Genomic DNA, 15,990 nt, shown 5'->3' with positions numbered 1-15,990 from the left:
ATATATGGAAATATATGCTTATACATATTTACATATACATATTTAAATACATACTTATACATAAATATATATATATATATATATATATATGCATGTACCTGCATGCATACCTATATTGTGATGCATATATGCATATGTACGCGGATGAATATGTACATCTGTAACATTATCTATTTTTAGTAGAAAGTAAAGTAAAAAAAGTAACTAAGTACGGTATCGTTTTGAAAATTTGCATACATAGTTTAGCGTTTGTTTTTTTTTTTTTTTTTTTTTTTTTTTTTCTTCAAATTCTATTAATGTACGAATTGTTTGAAAGATGTTTATAACGAACTTTTCTCTTAATTTTGTTAATTTCATAGACATGCTTTTCCCGTGATATTTTTGTGGATTTGTATGTGTCTTTGTTTTATACATTCGTTCATTCGTTTGCATTTTATTTATTTTTGTGTTAATTTGTGAAATTTGGTGCTGATCTAGTTTGTAATGTTTGTTTGGTTTATGTAAGCGGTGGCAGATCAACTTCAAGTGAAAGTTGTTGATTTTAGAGCACTCGTGCATCGCAGTGTACTGCACCGCATTCCATTTATCCGTATTGTAAGTGCTTGCTTGATAGTGTAGTCACACTGTCAATTGATGTTTTTTTTTTTTTTTTTTTTTTTTTTTTGTAACCTCGACAGGAGGTACATTAGATTTGTAGTATTTTGTATGTTTGCAAAGTATGGAGACTCAAAATTCAAAAACATTTTGCAAACATGCATATTTATGCGTACAAGATAAGGAGTAAAGATTCCCTTCAGGCATGTCTGCCTTATCTTTCAAGTTTCGACGAATTCAGCAACAATCACAACCGCAACATTTTCTCTGGGGAAGCAAAGCTGATACCAGATCTTGGTGAGATTAAATTCGAGGCGCAACCGATTCATTTATGCTTAGTAAAAACGTTTCCTTTCTTAAATATGTAAATCAAGTAGGGTAATTCTCGCCAGCATGTAACATTAAGTCGCCTGCAAGCGCTCGGAGATGACGAAAAGGAGATAGCTTGACAATAGCGTTTTTAGCTTTAATCCCGCACCGCCAAGTTTTAGAAAATACGATTTCAAACATCATACATACGCGTCGCATAGATATTCTTTGCTTTATCTCTTAATCGGATATCGTCCATAGCTTATGTGTACAAACATCTGTATACAACGTATCGATCAATAACTTCCGGCGCTAGCACATAGATGATAAACTCCATTTTTTCTTTTTCGTCGATAGTTGCAAACCTCGAACGATGCCCGTCACAATTCCAGATCACTGCGGTCATTCGCTAAAATGCTTTTATCCTAAGGCTATTTCTGGCATTTAAAAAAAAAGAAAGGAAAATGCGAATTTCCTGCGTTGATCAAAACAAAACTAAAATTTGTTGATGTTGCTCGATTTTGAACAAAGTCGCGCGGACACCGATGCAATTGAATGCGGCGGAGGGATCAGAACACACATTAAAAAAATTTCTAAAAATGATTCCCGATAATCGGGATGTGAAATTCGAAAGGTAACATTATCAATATTTTCCATCAAAAATTTGCTCTATTTTGTAAATGAGTCCCGTGGCTTAGTGCCAATGGAAGAAAAATAAATATCAACTAAACTAAACTAAAAAAGAAAAAGTGTTGTCCGCTTAATCCTGGGGATTATTGACGCACGTATTGTGCACATACGAGCACACAATCCATCACACGCCTGTCGCAAAGTACGCAGAAAGCGAACCTAGCAATAAAAATTCTGTATTTACGTCAAAAGTTGAAAAACTTTTCTAAATCTATTCTGAGAATCTATAAATTGAATCTAGCCCAACAACAGTTCATTATAAAACTTGGAATAATTTTAACGGGCCTAAACACGCAATACGTACTATGTTATTGAATTCCTCCACTTGGGACTACTGCTTCATGAAGCGTATTCGTTCGGTCATGCCTTTGTGCTCTTTTACCAACAACCTTTCAATTCTCATTGCTTTCCGATCGAGAGTTACTTATTGGTTCCTTGCAGGCATTTAGCTTTCCGTCATCTGTGGACTAACTAGTTGCGTATAATGCTGTCTAGGCACTTATTCTCTTCCATGCTTACTTTGCTGATTACGCTTTCGATATGTTCTTCCACTCTACGCGTCGAAGCATACTTGTTTAAAAATACCTTGAATTGCGGAATCATATTTCTTAGAGTGAATTTCAATCGAAATTGCTGCTATGGACACAAAACTATTCGTTCGAATACCTTGATAGCTTAACTTGGCGCCGACACTTGATGGAGACATTTTATAAAATCCATCCAGCTATTTTATTAGTTGGCTTTTGAACACGGAAAGAGAGAAAAAAAAAAGCATTTCTCTCCTTCGTTTCCTCAATGGCAAAAATGTATTCTACAAGAGACATATGTCGTAGGCTGGGAAAATGTTTCGGAGAAGGTTTGTGAAATGTCATCGCCCTCGTACAGCTTAGCTCCTTAGCGCATTAGCCGACTCCGACCGGCGTATTCAATGACGGAAAATATTTTCAAATATTTTTGTCGAACTTAGCATGGTAAGGAGAGAAAGGCGAATATCAATTCAAATTTTTGGAGTTTTTGTGACGCGAATTATGCTTAAACTAAGCACAACGTTATTGCTAATCCTCGGTTCATTTATGTTGTGCTAACCATAATTCACTTCTCCCAAGCGCTAAATTAAGTAACGTTAGGAGCGTATCCAATGCTAAAACGCTAGCTATGGCGAAGAACATGCGAATATTATTGACGATATATATTCGATAGACTATAATATTTTTAGAAAGCCTTCCCGCTACCGGCACCAGAATCGTTGCCCATTCCGTTTAATCTCAAAAAGCTTGCTGAAGAATATAGAGTAAGAAGTAGGGCAGGAAGTACTTAATAAAAACAAAATCCAATTTTCATTTTATTTTGGTTTTTATAAATAATTTTTTTTCTTTTTAAAGCTTCAGAATAGAAGAATTTGAAATAAGTAAAGAAAAATAGATGAAAGGCTTAAGCTAGCTGAAACAATAAAAAATTGTCTTGAGATATGATGGTTTTTTCGTCAACGGATTTTTTATTACTTTTTTTTATTTTCATTTTTAAGTATATTTATATATATGCTTAGATATATATATATATAAATAAATGTAAATAATTTCTTTTTTCTCATTTAATCTTGCATTATGGACAAACTACATCAATGTTTGGTGCATTAGAGTTTTTGTTAGTTAGTTGGTTGGTTGCTTAGTTGGTTTGATGGTTTGGGGTTGGATAGCTTGACTGCTCTAGCCCGTCTTGCTACAATTTGTTGCTGTTATTGTTATTGCACAGTTTGTTAATGCAACAATGTGTGTGAATATGTTTGCGTGTGTATGTGTGTATGTATGCGTTTTTTTTCGCAAGCAATGCATGCATTTGAGATACAATAAATGTATTTGAAATATATATGTATATATGTATATATGTACATACATATATACATATGTGTAAAAATATAGATATATATGAATATAGTATTTTGCTCAAACGTTAGTTATAAGTAGGCGGAGTTTAACGCATTAACAAACCCATGCATATAAGTAGAAAACATTAATTTATAATTAACTAAAAAAAACTTAAGAAATCATTTTATAATTTATTTTTAATTTTTTTTCAATATTTTTTGCATTTTTTTTTCTCATATTTAATTCCATCGGTTTCGAAAAAATCCAAACCTATACTCATTAATTTCAATTCATGTTTTATTTCATGAATTTAAAAAAAAAAATAAATTGAAAAAATAAGCTCTCGTATTAAATAAAATTCAGGTGTGCCTTCCGTATGAAGAAAAACCAAATCTAAGTCTAATTTTGTAATTGAAGTGAAAAGCCAGAGTTAAATCAACAAGATTTTTTCTTTATATAAAAAATTAAAAATGAACAATCTATTTAAGCCTTGAATTGTGTTATAAGCTGGAAAGGTAAGAAAAGAAATTGTACTCGTTTTTGATCGCTAGCTCACTTCTATTACCTCGTAGCTCTTAACTTTGCTACAGTGATAAAGAGAAGCTACAACGTAACCAAATTTTTTCCATACACATACATATATATACATATATATACATATACATATATATAAATTTCACTGCTACTTTGTGAATTTTTTGATCAAAAACTACCAAGAATTTTCGATCATCTCTTAAGATATTACTTAATTCATTTACTTAATGCAACCATTCTTCGACGGAGTTTACAGTTGAAAACACTTGTAATATCGTCTTGCCAGCTTAATGTAGGATTTCGTCTTAATCCTACTGATTATTGAGAGATTTTGCTCTTTAAGTTCTCTTCTAAACCTTATACGTTAAAAAAGAGTCCGGTGATGTCATGCCGGGGGAGTGGCTACGACAAGGCTACGTTCCGATAAGAATTTTTGGAGAACTTAGAAGTTTTAGAAAAATGGTACACATGCTGCTAAACGCGTATTTAAGACTTGAGTGAAGATCTTCTCTTTAGCCGGAATCCCGGAATTTCTACCTAATCTTACCATTATGAAGCCCAATACCAAAGCGAGTGTTAACCCATCATGTCAATTGAAATCTTTAAGTAGACGCCAACTTCTATTCGTCTAATGATCCGATTATAATAACAATAATTTGTTTTCAAATTCAACTTAGCTCAGGAAAAATTCTAATAAATGTTAATGTAATCTCTATACGAAATACAGTTCAGCATAAAATGGGAACATGTAACGGTTTAGCTATTGTTACTGTAAGAAAAAATTTGTATGTTATGCAAAGAATTGAAAAAGTTTTCTTGCCCTTCGAGAAGCGCTACTTATGACGAAGTCGGTCAAAAATCTCATTTCAATCAATTATTTATATTTTTAAGGCAACTTTAGCTTCATACATCCAAGTTGATATAAATATATAGTCGCGTTAGAAATCATAAAATAAGATAAGCAGAAGCGTTGGTGGCATTATATAAATTAGAAATATTGAGCCGTTAGAAATTTAAAGTTCAATGCATTTAAAACTAATTTATTTTATTTGTGACAGTAATCTTTTTATCCGATCCACACACCACTAAATCTGCCACATAATGCAAGCAACTTTTGTACTGAGTCTGCGCGAAAATATTAAGCAAAGATTAATTAAATTGCAAATAAAAAAAACCGAAGTGCAATTGTTTGATCAATTTTGGTCTTTCGTCTGACCTTTGAATTTATTATAGGTCAGTCGAAGGCGATGATTTGACTTAATTCACTGGTCAAATACAGTTAAAAGAATTTTGAACACACGCCTTTTCTCTTTTTGTATATGTTCATATGACTAATCATTTTGGGGGATGCTCTCTGTATACGTGTATCACATAAAGGGAGATAGGGAATCGTGCACTTTGTTGCGCCCATGATCAGTAAGTGTTACATGTGCCTTTATCGGTCGAGCACCCCCCCCTACCTACGATCTTGCATCAACCTGAGAATTGAAATCAGGTATGTAAAATCGCCGCGCTTTTCAACTACTTGGCTTTGTGGTAGATTTGAAAGCTACAGATATCACTCTACCCTGATAATTATCTCTCTCCTACTAAATTCAGATATCTGTTAAATACTATAAGATGTAAATTTGTAGTTAAAAAATTAAGGAAGTTTTTATTTTAATAATGCACACGCTTCGCGAATATCAATATTAATATTTATTGATGAATTAGATTGACGGCATTTTTACGACATCAATTGACCCTTATAATGTAATCGTGGGAAAGAAACGTCCCATAGAATCAATATCAAATAAATGCGGTTTTATTGCTATAAGTATCGTGAAATGCTTAAACGAGTGAATAATTTCGTTGCAAATTTGGAAGTTTTTACAAATAGATTCATGCCAACGATATCGAGGCCATTTCTTTGTTAAATGCTTGATCATATGGCAGGGGAACACCTTGTGAACAAGAACACCACAAGAACAAGACAATTAACATAACTTTGATTTCTCAATTACTTTGATATGTCTCTGGGTATGTTATATATTTCGGTTTACCACTTTGGCGTTTAGCGACATTCACCGGATTATCGATCCCTTTCTGAATAGAAAGCATAATCTCTACTGCAAAGTAGAGTAAATGTGTACCGCGTATGTGGATGGATTATGCCCAATTTAAAAATGCATTGGTGGTTCGCGACCCAGCTGAAACTCTAGCTACGCATGGCAAATCTAAGCTATTTAATCTCATTTTTGCGAATATGAGTATTCCAAACATGAACAAGCGGACAGCTATGGATTAGTCGCCGTTCAATTTTGCACTAATCTTTGGTATCCTCTGGTCTTGGTTTGGAAAGAATTTCATTGTTGGCGCTTATAAATTTTGAATGCCGGTATTATTTATGCTTCACTTTCAAATTGATGAGATCACCTAATTTTTGTATATTCTTTTCTGTTGTTGGTATCTTTAAAATATTGCAAAAAAAAAAAAACCGTAAATAAATAAATAAATAAATAAATAAAAAAAAATTAAATCAATATTTTTAAAAAAAAATTCTCTTCAAGACATTTTTTGAATAATTCGAAGTGATCGAGAATATTTATGTATGGACATAAGCGAAATAGCAGAAGAAAAAAAACAATTCACTTACGCACGTACTCGCAAAAAAACTAACATCTCTACAAACTAATAAACACAGACACGATGACAACAACAAAGAAAGACCTTGATCCCGCATTAAAGAATTGAATATGTATGTTAACAAAACGCCGTCATGGTGACTGCAAATTTATTAAAGAAAGAAAAAATAGACAAGAAAAAACGAAATCAAATGAAACAAAAAGCAGAACATTCAACAATATCTTAAAAAGACCAGTTCAACAAGGGGAAGAGAAGTTAAAAGAGCTTAAACAGAGAGAGTGGTACTAGAAGCGGGCAGACATGTAGCCAGATTTTTGTCTCTGATCGCTGTTTATGTTGCCTTTGGTAAAGGCGCAATATGGGCACTCCTTGCTGAATACTTCGGCTGCCGTAAATGGTGATCTTGACTGTGAGATTTCTTACTGACGCGTACGTATACATATCGAAGCTTTTCGTGTGTGTATCTTGTCAAATTGGTATAAAATAGATACATACAACATATTAACCCTTCTCTCAGGGTGGTTCCCCTTCTCCCAACTGTACCTTATAATAAGGTACTATTTTTTCTGTTTTTGCTTAATTCGATTCCATATAATATAAAGTACGTTGTAGCCTTGCTTTAGTAAACGAGAATAAGAGTTTTGGACTTTTTTATTTATAATTTCCTAAGAAAATGTATAGGAATGAATGAATGAAGACTTTTAATATCACTTCCATCAAAGCGTTATACAGTTTGCATATTAAAGAGAATAATTTTTCAAAATTTATTTCTACTTTGAACTTGAAATGTATTTTCAATGGGTGTTGCATATCGATTATATGCAAATATTTGCATTTAGTTTCAAAAAATTAAAAATTTATAAAAATTTTTTTTTTATTTTTCAGTTATCATCCAAATTCTAGACAACAATATCAAGCAGCATCTAAAAAGAGTTTGTTAAAACAAAGTATAATTTATATACTGGTATAAAAAAAAGAAGAAAAATTTTAATCATATTAAGCAAAAATAAAAAAAAATAAAAAAAGCTAAAATAAACAAAAAAACTCAGAGGAAAGGATCACTTTAATATATTTAAAAAAAAAAAGAAAAGATAAACACAAAAATTTTATCTTGCAACAAAATAAAAACTTACATTAACATAAATAAATAAAATAAGAATATAAAAAATAAAGGAGATTCTAATTCAAAGAGAACCCCCTCTGCCCCTCAGAACATACAAAAGAAAGCATATACGATAGCAAGCCTTTTTATATACATATATATATATATATATATATATATATATATATATATATATATATGTATATGTATGTATGTATGTATATGCATATGTATATGTATATGTATATATAAAGATATCAAACATCAACTACCCGCTCAAAATATGAGTAATATCACCAGACAATAAAAACTCTCTAGTTTATAGAGAGCATAAGCGTGACGAAAAGATAGTTAATATATACGTTTAAGGAGTTACGGCTCGAGCAGCGAGTGTTTTAAATTTAACTAACCGAAGACACAAGCTCCTTATTAAAGACTCACGCTTCCGCAACAATGGCAATAAATTTTTCTGCCTCATTTGCGGCATGTATAGCTGCTGGTCTTAAGGTGCCACGTCAAATAATGTATTGCATTACGCAGGACACGGGTCAACCGTACGTTTTGTATAAAGATTCGCAAGAGGCAGAAAGAAATGCAGCTGCCATAGGTGGCTCCGCAACGCAATGGGGCTCGGAAATGTATCCAGGCATACAGCAACAGGCTCAGAGCCATTTGAGCGCACAACAGCAATCAGCTCAAAATGGGGCGCCACAGCTTAATTCTGGGGCCGGTCCGGCTGGTGGTGGACCGCAACCACAAAGTCCAAACGGAGATCCTAATGTTCGGGAAAATGGAGCGGACGCGGGTGGAGGAGGTGGTGGTGGAGGAGTACGACAGCAAGGCTCACCTTCAACAAGTCCTTACCCGCCTCAACAACAACGTGCCAATAATAACGGTGGCCCCGACGACGATGTAAACATGAGTCAGGTAAGTATATTATTTTGTAAGCAAATCAACATTTCATTAAAAATCAGTCACTTTTCCTTTGAAATGGTATTAAAAAACTTCCCATTATTCCTTATGATTGGATACGACATTCACTCCTTTATTAGATGGTTGCGATTCCTTTGTACCATGCTTCTTTTCAAAGTTGTCATTTTTCAATAGTTATCATTATCCATATCGCTTTTATTAACCGTTCATCTCTTTTCATCAGTAGAAGAGCTATGTAACGTTCGATTCCGCCTCCGATTGTAATGGAAATGTAGAAATAACTTATGATCACCAAAAGAACAATTATTCATTTTCTCATATCTTTTAAAATACCAAGAAGAAGAAGATTTGGAGACTCAATAAAGTGCTTATATTCTGGTTCAGTGAGCATGTCGGTCCGTCCATGTCAAAGTTATTTCCAGTTGCAAAAATGAAGATATCGTCTTGAAAATTACCAAGCAAATGGGCCGTCATAAACTGTGAACGATTCTGTTTGTTCATTATTCATAATTTGCACCAGGGATAACGGCAACAATTAAAGACCTGACAGCACCAGCATAAAAATCGAAAAATCTCTATGTCCATCCAATATTATGGAGTATTGAAATTTGTTATTTTTTCTTTGGTGGGTATTGAAGATTCCATCACAATCGAATGTAATTTCGGTGTTTCGTTTTTGTTTTTCTTTTAGTGTGGACATGAAAGGTTCTTGTTTTAGTGATTTTGTAAAACAATTGATAATTTAACTAGTTTATCTTATTCTAATACTCATAGTTCTCATTTGGTTGGTTTTGCTTCCTTAGGTCCACCAGCAGAATTCTTCACAGCAACAAAATCCAAACCAAAGCTCAAATGATCCCCAACATCAGCAACAGAATGGTGGCAGTGGCGATACCAGCGCGACGGGGAATCCTCAACAACAACATGTACCACAAAGTGGCCAACAGCAAGGCAATGATCCCTCCAATAGTTTTGCGGGAGCTCAGAATGGTGAACTTAGTGGCTATTATGCTCCTCGCCATCCGGTCGCTCCACAAGGTGCTTTAATGGCTCCACCCGGTTTTCCACCTTTGCACTATCTTAACAAACCTGTACTTCCCGGTATGGCCGGTTCGATGGATCAAAATTCCGGAAATGCCGGCGCAAATGGTCTGGAAGCTTATGCTCTGCCTGAATTGTTGCCCGGTCAGCAGCAAAATAGTTCCGCTAATAACAGTTCGAATCAACAGAATGGCACTTCACACACTAATAGCACCACGAGCGGTTCCTCGGGCCGACACCCTAATACCTCGCCTGCCAATCATAAACCTCCTAAACCTCACAGTGATCTGAGGCTATTCAAATGCCTCACCTGTGGCAAAGACTTTAAACAGAAATCTACTCTGCTGCAGCACGATCGTATACACACGGACGCTCGGCCCTACCCTTGTTCGGAGTGCGGTAAACGTTTTCGTCAACAATCGCATCTGACGCAGCATCTGCGCATTCATGCCAATGAGAAGCCGTTTACTTGCGGTTATTGTTCGCGTAGCTTTCGTCAGCGAGCGATACTCAATCAACACATACGCATCCATTCGGGTGAGAAGCCCTTCGCGTGTCCCGAGTGCGGCAAGCACTTTCGCCAGAAGGCCATCCTCAATCAACATGTGCGAACCCACCAAGGCGAGCGACAGTTCTTGAACCAATTACATAAAAACAAACAAAAAAAAAAAGAGAAAAAGAACAAAAAATTCAGAAAGATATATCAGATCAGATAAAAAAGAAAATCCCCCAACAACAGAGAGTTACAGTTTTTGTGTTGGAGTAACAAAATTTCAAACGTTATCTCAAAAGCACTTTGATAGAAGGATATGGCTGATCTTCCAAAATGAAAATCTAGATCGATTCTCATTTTGGAAAATCCTTTTTTGTTTTTAAAAACAAAGATCTGGCACAAAATTTCAAAATTCAATTATAACCATTTACAACAAGTGCTGAAGCACTGAAGTCTGCTCTCTCACTCTCTTCCATTCTTTTGTAAAGTAGATTAGCTTAGTTATTTGCCTCTCTTTCCTTCTAATTGCGTCTACGGAAATTTCTTAAAAAGCCCTATCCTCTCTTTCTCCCTTACCTTTATAGATGTATCACCGCATCTTATATTTAAAAACGGACCACATCCAACTCTGTGGCCGCAGGATGTACCCTTTCCGGGAGATGAGACTGATACGAAAAATGGTATTGCCGGTGAAGGTGGCTATCACGACGATGACTCCCAGGGTACTCCAGATGGTAGCGGCGGTATACATTACCCCTCATATTTTAAAGACGGCAAAGGTTAAGCGATTACATTAATGTATTTCTCATTTATAATTTTTTAATGCGTTTATCTCCTTCGTTACAAATAGGTCAAAAAATCTTACCTGACGTTTTACAACATATTGGCGTCCGTCCGGCAAATATGCCATTATATGTGCGTTGTCCTATTTGTGATAAGGAATTTAAACAGAAGACGACACTATTGCAACACGGTTGCATACACATTGAATCGCGTCCTTATCCGTGCCCAGAATGTGGCAAGCGTTTCCGTCAACAGTCGCACCTAACACAACATTTGCGTATACATACAAATGAGAAACCATTTGGTTGCCTATATTGTCCGCGTTTCTTCCGTCAACGAACAATCTTGAATCAGGTAAACCAACGAATTTACTCGGGATTTTAAAAATTTTAATAAATCGTTACGATTTTCCAGCACATCCGCATACATACAGGCGAAAAACCTTACAAATGTGGTCAGTGTGGTAAAGACTTCCGTCAAAAAGCAATACTGGATCAGCATACCAGAACGCACCAGGTAGTAGTATTTGAAAGAGCAATTAATGATTACGAAATAAAATAATTTTCAATTGCAAGTAAATCTTGTGCATTGAAAAAAGTCATGACTTTATGTCAATTCATGTTATTTTCCCAATTTATAGAGAAGCTATAAATTTTGCCACTCTCTATATTTATCTCACATCTTATGCTAGCATTCAGAATGGCAACGGATAAAGTCTTTTTTGTTTTTTTTTGAACTACAAATAATTATTTACCCGTCTTAAATTTTCCTTACGTAGGGTGATCGACCGTTCTGCTGTCCGATGCCGAATTGTCGAAGACGTTTTGCCACTGAAAATGAGGTTACCAAACATATCGACAACCACATGAATCCGAATACGACCAAAGGGCGACGCAATGCCAACTCGAGTAACAATAATAATGTAAATAACAATCATGTAACGGCGGCAGCGGTAGCCGCTTCGGCAGCTGCTGCAGCAGCGGCTAATCATTTGATGAATGAAAGTAAAAATGCTGCGGTAGCTCAGCAATTTCTAAATAACAATAACCCGGCCGCACAACCTGGCGACAACAAATCTAATATTTTACCGCGGTCAATGGGCGGTGGTGCACAACCGGGTTCACAAGTTAAGAATGAACTCTACTTTCCACAATGCTATGGACCGCCCTTTCAGCATGCATTTCAGGGGCAGCCAACCGCAGCTCATGGCGGGGGTGGTAGCCAGCCATCGGTAACGGTGAGTGTGGCCAATTCCGTAGCTCCGGGGGTGGTAGTACAACAAAATGCCGCCACGTCAGTGGTAGCTCAGTGACATCCCCCCACAAATACCGCTTCATCAGCGGTGGTGCCAGCTACAGCGACAGGAGCTAACACTACCCAAGCACATGGCGGGCAACAAGCACCAGGCCAGCAACAACAGCAATCACACCATGGTACAGCACCGCCGTCTCTATCCGCAGCTCAGGCTCCACAAACGGTAACTTTATCGATAACTCGACCGCCAGTGGCCTCTTTGCCGCCCGCAGCTGCCGCCGCAGCAGCAGCAGCCGCTGCAGCTGCTCATCATCCGGCTCATGCAGCCCATGCGGCTGCTAGTAATGCCCACAACCATAGTCATGCGCAACCACCACCGCCTCACCCTTCGACGGGTCCGCCTACTCTCTCGCATGCAATACCCATACATCCACACATACACTCAATATTCGGATCTCTATGATAATATGAAAAAGTCTAAGCTCACCACCCATCCCATCCCTTAAAAAAGAAAACTTTCATTTAAATTCATTTATTTTTTCATCCTTCCTTATGCATCGTCAAGATATGTAAAAAAAAGAAAAAAAATAAGAAAACCATTCATATTTTCATACTTCTTAAGAGTCCATAAAGTATTGCTTTAGATTTACACTGAGAAAGAAAACCTAACAACACAATATAAGCAATTTTTTTAAAGAACAAGTTAAACTTAAAAGAAATATTTTTAGAATTTTATGTCAAACAAAACGATTTTAAATTCTCATAGTAACCTCAACATAATTTCGGTTAAAATTCGAGATAAAGCGATCTAAGATCGTCCGGAAAACCTTTCAACCCACTTATATATATATAAAAAAAAAAAAAAAAAAAAAAGCAAAAATACTTATCCCTAACTAAAAAAAAAAAAACACAAAAGCAACTAGTCTTTTAGAAAAGGACTCTAAACTCTCTGAAAACCCAATATACGAAAAAAACTCAATAATTTTGTTTCGCGCCGTGAATTTTTTTTTTTTTTTTGTCTGCGTTTTCAACATTGAAACAAAGTGCAGCTCATTTTTATTTTTTTTGTAAGATTTAAAATTAAAGTTTTAATTATATTTTAAGTTGTTAATAATAATTTTTAAATTTGAATAGAGTTATTTTTAAGAATAATGTCACAATTACTTCAGTTTCAGTTTTTATTTCGTACATGAAAAAATGACTCAATGTGATTTTTTTTTTTTTTAAATTTTAATGGGAACTGTAAAGAAAAAGAAAGAAATGAATATTCATCGCTGTAGTCTTCCCCGTATTAATATATTTTTCCACTTCTTATTTTCATATTTTTTTATTTTTAATTTATGGTTTTGAAGACAACAAATCCACGCTTTTTAAAAAGCTCTTCAGAGTGCCATACCATTCATATCCTAGGACATGCTTCATTTCAGTTCCGATCGCATCGTTTTCGCTCTCCTTCTCAGTGTGGATTTTAGTTTTATTCCTTCACTACTTCCATTTAATATACTTTAGCAAAAGCATTTATTATTAAAGAGCAAAAACAAATAAAATAAATATTCTTTTAAATGCAATGTTTTCTTTAAGAAAAATCTTCTTTAAGTTTCTTAATTTAATTCTTAAATTAAGTTAAATATAATTTTTTTAAAAATATAACACATATTTTATTTTATTTTATTTTTTTTTTTTTTTTTTTTTTTTGTTATTTCTAAAGCTTAGAACAGTTGTGCAAACATTTATTTTTTATTACATTTGCTTTTTCCTCCAATATATTGAAATTTAATTTGTAACCTATAAGTTCTCTATTTTTGAAAAAGCAAAAAATTTTAGAAAAAAAGCAAAATAATGATAATAATAATAAAACTAAAAAAATCAAAACTATTATTTTAATTAATTAATTTATATAAATACTTAAGAACATTGTTTTTTTCGCGTTTACTTTTAGTTTATTATTATTATTATTTTTTTTTTTATCATTATTATTTTATTATTTTATAATTTCTACAGTTGGGTCCTGGACAACTAATGCATAAGTAGTTTCAGTGACGTTAATTGTATTTAAATTTTCATAAATGAAAATAAAACACAATGAAAATGAATATTTTTTTACTTTAAGATGCGTATTAAGCAAGTTCATCATCGATGGCGATTTATTTTAATTGAGTTCAAAGAAACATATGATGAATGTCAATGATAATTAAAAATATCCTTCTGAATAGAGAAGAATTCACTCCTACTCCATTATTACGGCTGTAAAAGTACGATTATTACCTGAGTGCTCTAATAATTCAAGCAATATACAGGAAATATACCGCCTCTCTTCATTAATTAACGCCAATGATAAAATTGAAATTTTCTAAAATGAATTATTTAAAATTTATTTGCAGCTGATTTTACAAATAAGCCAAAAATTCTCCTAATGTATTACATAATACCGTGATCACAAAGTAGGATCAGTATTCAAGTTAAGTTGCGTGGGTTTATTGAATATCAGAAATATTTTTTTCGATGACGATAGGACCGCGCCAGACGTCTCCGTCAACTTTCGCATTATAAACGGCATTAGTGTTTCAGCTGTGCTTGATTTTGTGCGATGCGAACCGTTACTACTTTTTCAATGAACGTCATGAAAAGCATTATGCTGGCAGATGAGACAAAGATCTTTGCAAAGGACCAGAAATATCAAGACAACGTTATGCAGTGTTCTTCGATTATCGTGATGTTGTGCATTACGAAATCCTTCCGCCGGGCCAAACTAATAATAAGGAATATTGTATGGGTTTTATTGTGAGGGTTACTTTGAAGGCGACGAAATAGATTTAGAAACATAAATACATTTAAAACACAAAAAATTAATTGACCTTACTTTTTGGACGCAGTAATGCATATTATAACTGAATCTCAGTGGAAAATGATGTCTTTGCAAAAACAGGTAGCAAAGATAAAAGAAAAATTTTATTTACAAAATCTCTCGAAAAAGTTAATTGGCTTAAGCGAAGCGTCGATTATATAGACGGTAGTTGCCAGAAAGTATTAAGGGACTAAGGAAGCTAAAGGAGCAGTGGACCAGAAAGTCGACAACTTAATTTGGGAAAATATTCAACAATTTCAAAGGATATTTTCGCGAGCCTTTGCTTTTTCGGAAAAAAAGTTAGCGAAACTCCTCAAATGTTTCGAAACACCCTATAACTAAGCTTGGCCGTATAAGAGGAAAGTGAAAGACATTTGACATTTCATTAGTGCAGAGCACTAATAAAAATTTACGTCAAATATTATTTTATTTATTCATTAAATCTTTAACAAATTCTTCCAAAACGATTCAATTAGTTAGGTTTGGAATCGATTGATTCATTTCATTTGTAATAAAAGAAGTAAGAAAATAAATTATTGAACCAATTTCGAATGCAATGCAATTAATTGATACAAGATAACAAAAAAAAAAAAAAAAAAAACAAAATTCAATTTAAGCAACAATTAAAATGGGGTAAATAATTTCCTTACAGCATTTCCTGTATCCAACTTTTTTATTATTCTTACACTTATTTTATTTATTTCTTTATATTATTTATTTGAAAAAAAAGAAAAAAAAAATGGGGTATAATCTTAACATTTGGTTCGATTACATATTTTTGGCACTAAAGCATTTTTGGCTAATTTACTAAAAAAAAAAATTGTTAATCTTTTTTTTTAATTTAAATTTTCGGTAAATGAAAATGAAATCGGAATACAGAGTTCTAAAAGCTTGTAATGTTTATTGAGAGAAAAGCAAACAT

At 34.0% G+C, this 15,990-nt stretch overlaps 2 protein-coding genes across 9 annotated transcripts in view; both read left to right on the top strand.

The window, feature by feature from the left end:
- The window catches only part of LOC119645007, a 53,394-nt gene extending 45,761 nt beyond the window's left edge, over positions 1-7,633 (top strand). For 4 of the 5 annotated variants that reach the window (XR_005248591.1, XR_005248594.1, XR_005248593.1 and 1 more), the window contains exon 3: positions 7,503-7,527. Coding sequence is in view for 1 of the 5 variants with exons in the window: in XM_038044761.1 (XP_037900689.1) it covers positions 7,503-7,587 (85 nt within the window). In the remaining 4 variants the exon portion in view is untranslated. Of the gene's footprint in view, positions 1-7,502 lie in introns of all 5 variants that reach the window. The other variant, XM_038044761.1, reaches the window with a different exon arrangement.
- A 254-nt stretch (positions 7,634-7,887) lies between these two features.
- On the top strand, positions 7,888-13,117 carry LOC119631411 (myeloid zinc finger 1). 4 transcript variants are annotated; one of them, XM_038023586.1, is made up of 6 exons: positions 7,888-8,646; positions 9,456-10,230; positions 10,771-10,965; positions 11,037-11,323; positions 11,384-11,485; positions 11,748-13,117. In XM_038023586.1, the coding sequence occupies exons 1-6, from the start codon at positions 8,173-8,175 to the stop codon at positions 12,279-12,281; spliced, it is 2,367 nt and encodes a 788-aa protein (XP_037879514.1). In that variant the 5' UTR covers positions 7,888-8,172; the 3' UTR covers positions 12,282-13,117. The 4 variants fall into 4 exon arrangements, with proteins under 4 accessions (XP_037879514.1, XP_037879512.1, XP_037879511.1 ...); XM_038023584.1 differs by having other exon boundaries at positions 9,456-10,314; XM_038023583.1 differs by having other exon boundaries at positions 9,456-10,314; positions 11,384-11,488.
- Positions 13,118-15,990: the final 2,873 nt, after the last annotated feature.

This window comes from Glossina fuscipes, unplaced genomic scaffold, assembly GCF_014805625.2.
Source record: "Glossina fuscipes isolate IAEA_lab_2018 unplaced genomic scaffold, Yale_Gfus_2 1, whole genome shotgun sequence".
Lineage (NCBI taxonomy): Eukaryota > Metazoa > Arthropoda > Insecta > Diptera > Glossinidae > Glossina > Glossina fuscipes.
This window is presented reverse-complemented; position numbering and strand designations above follow the sequence as displayed.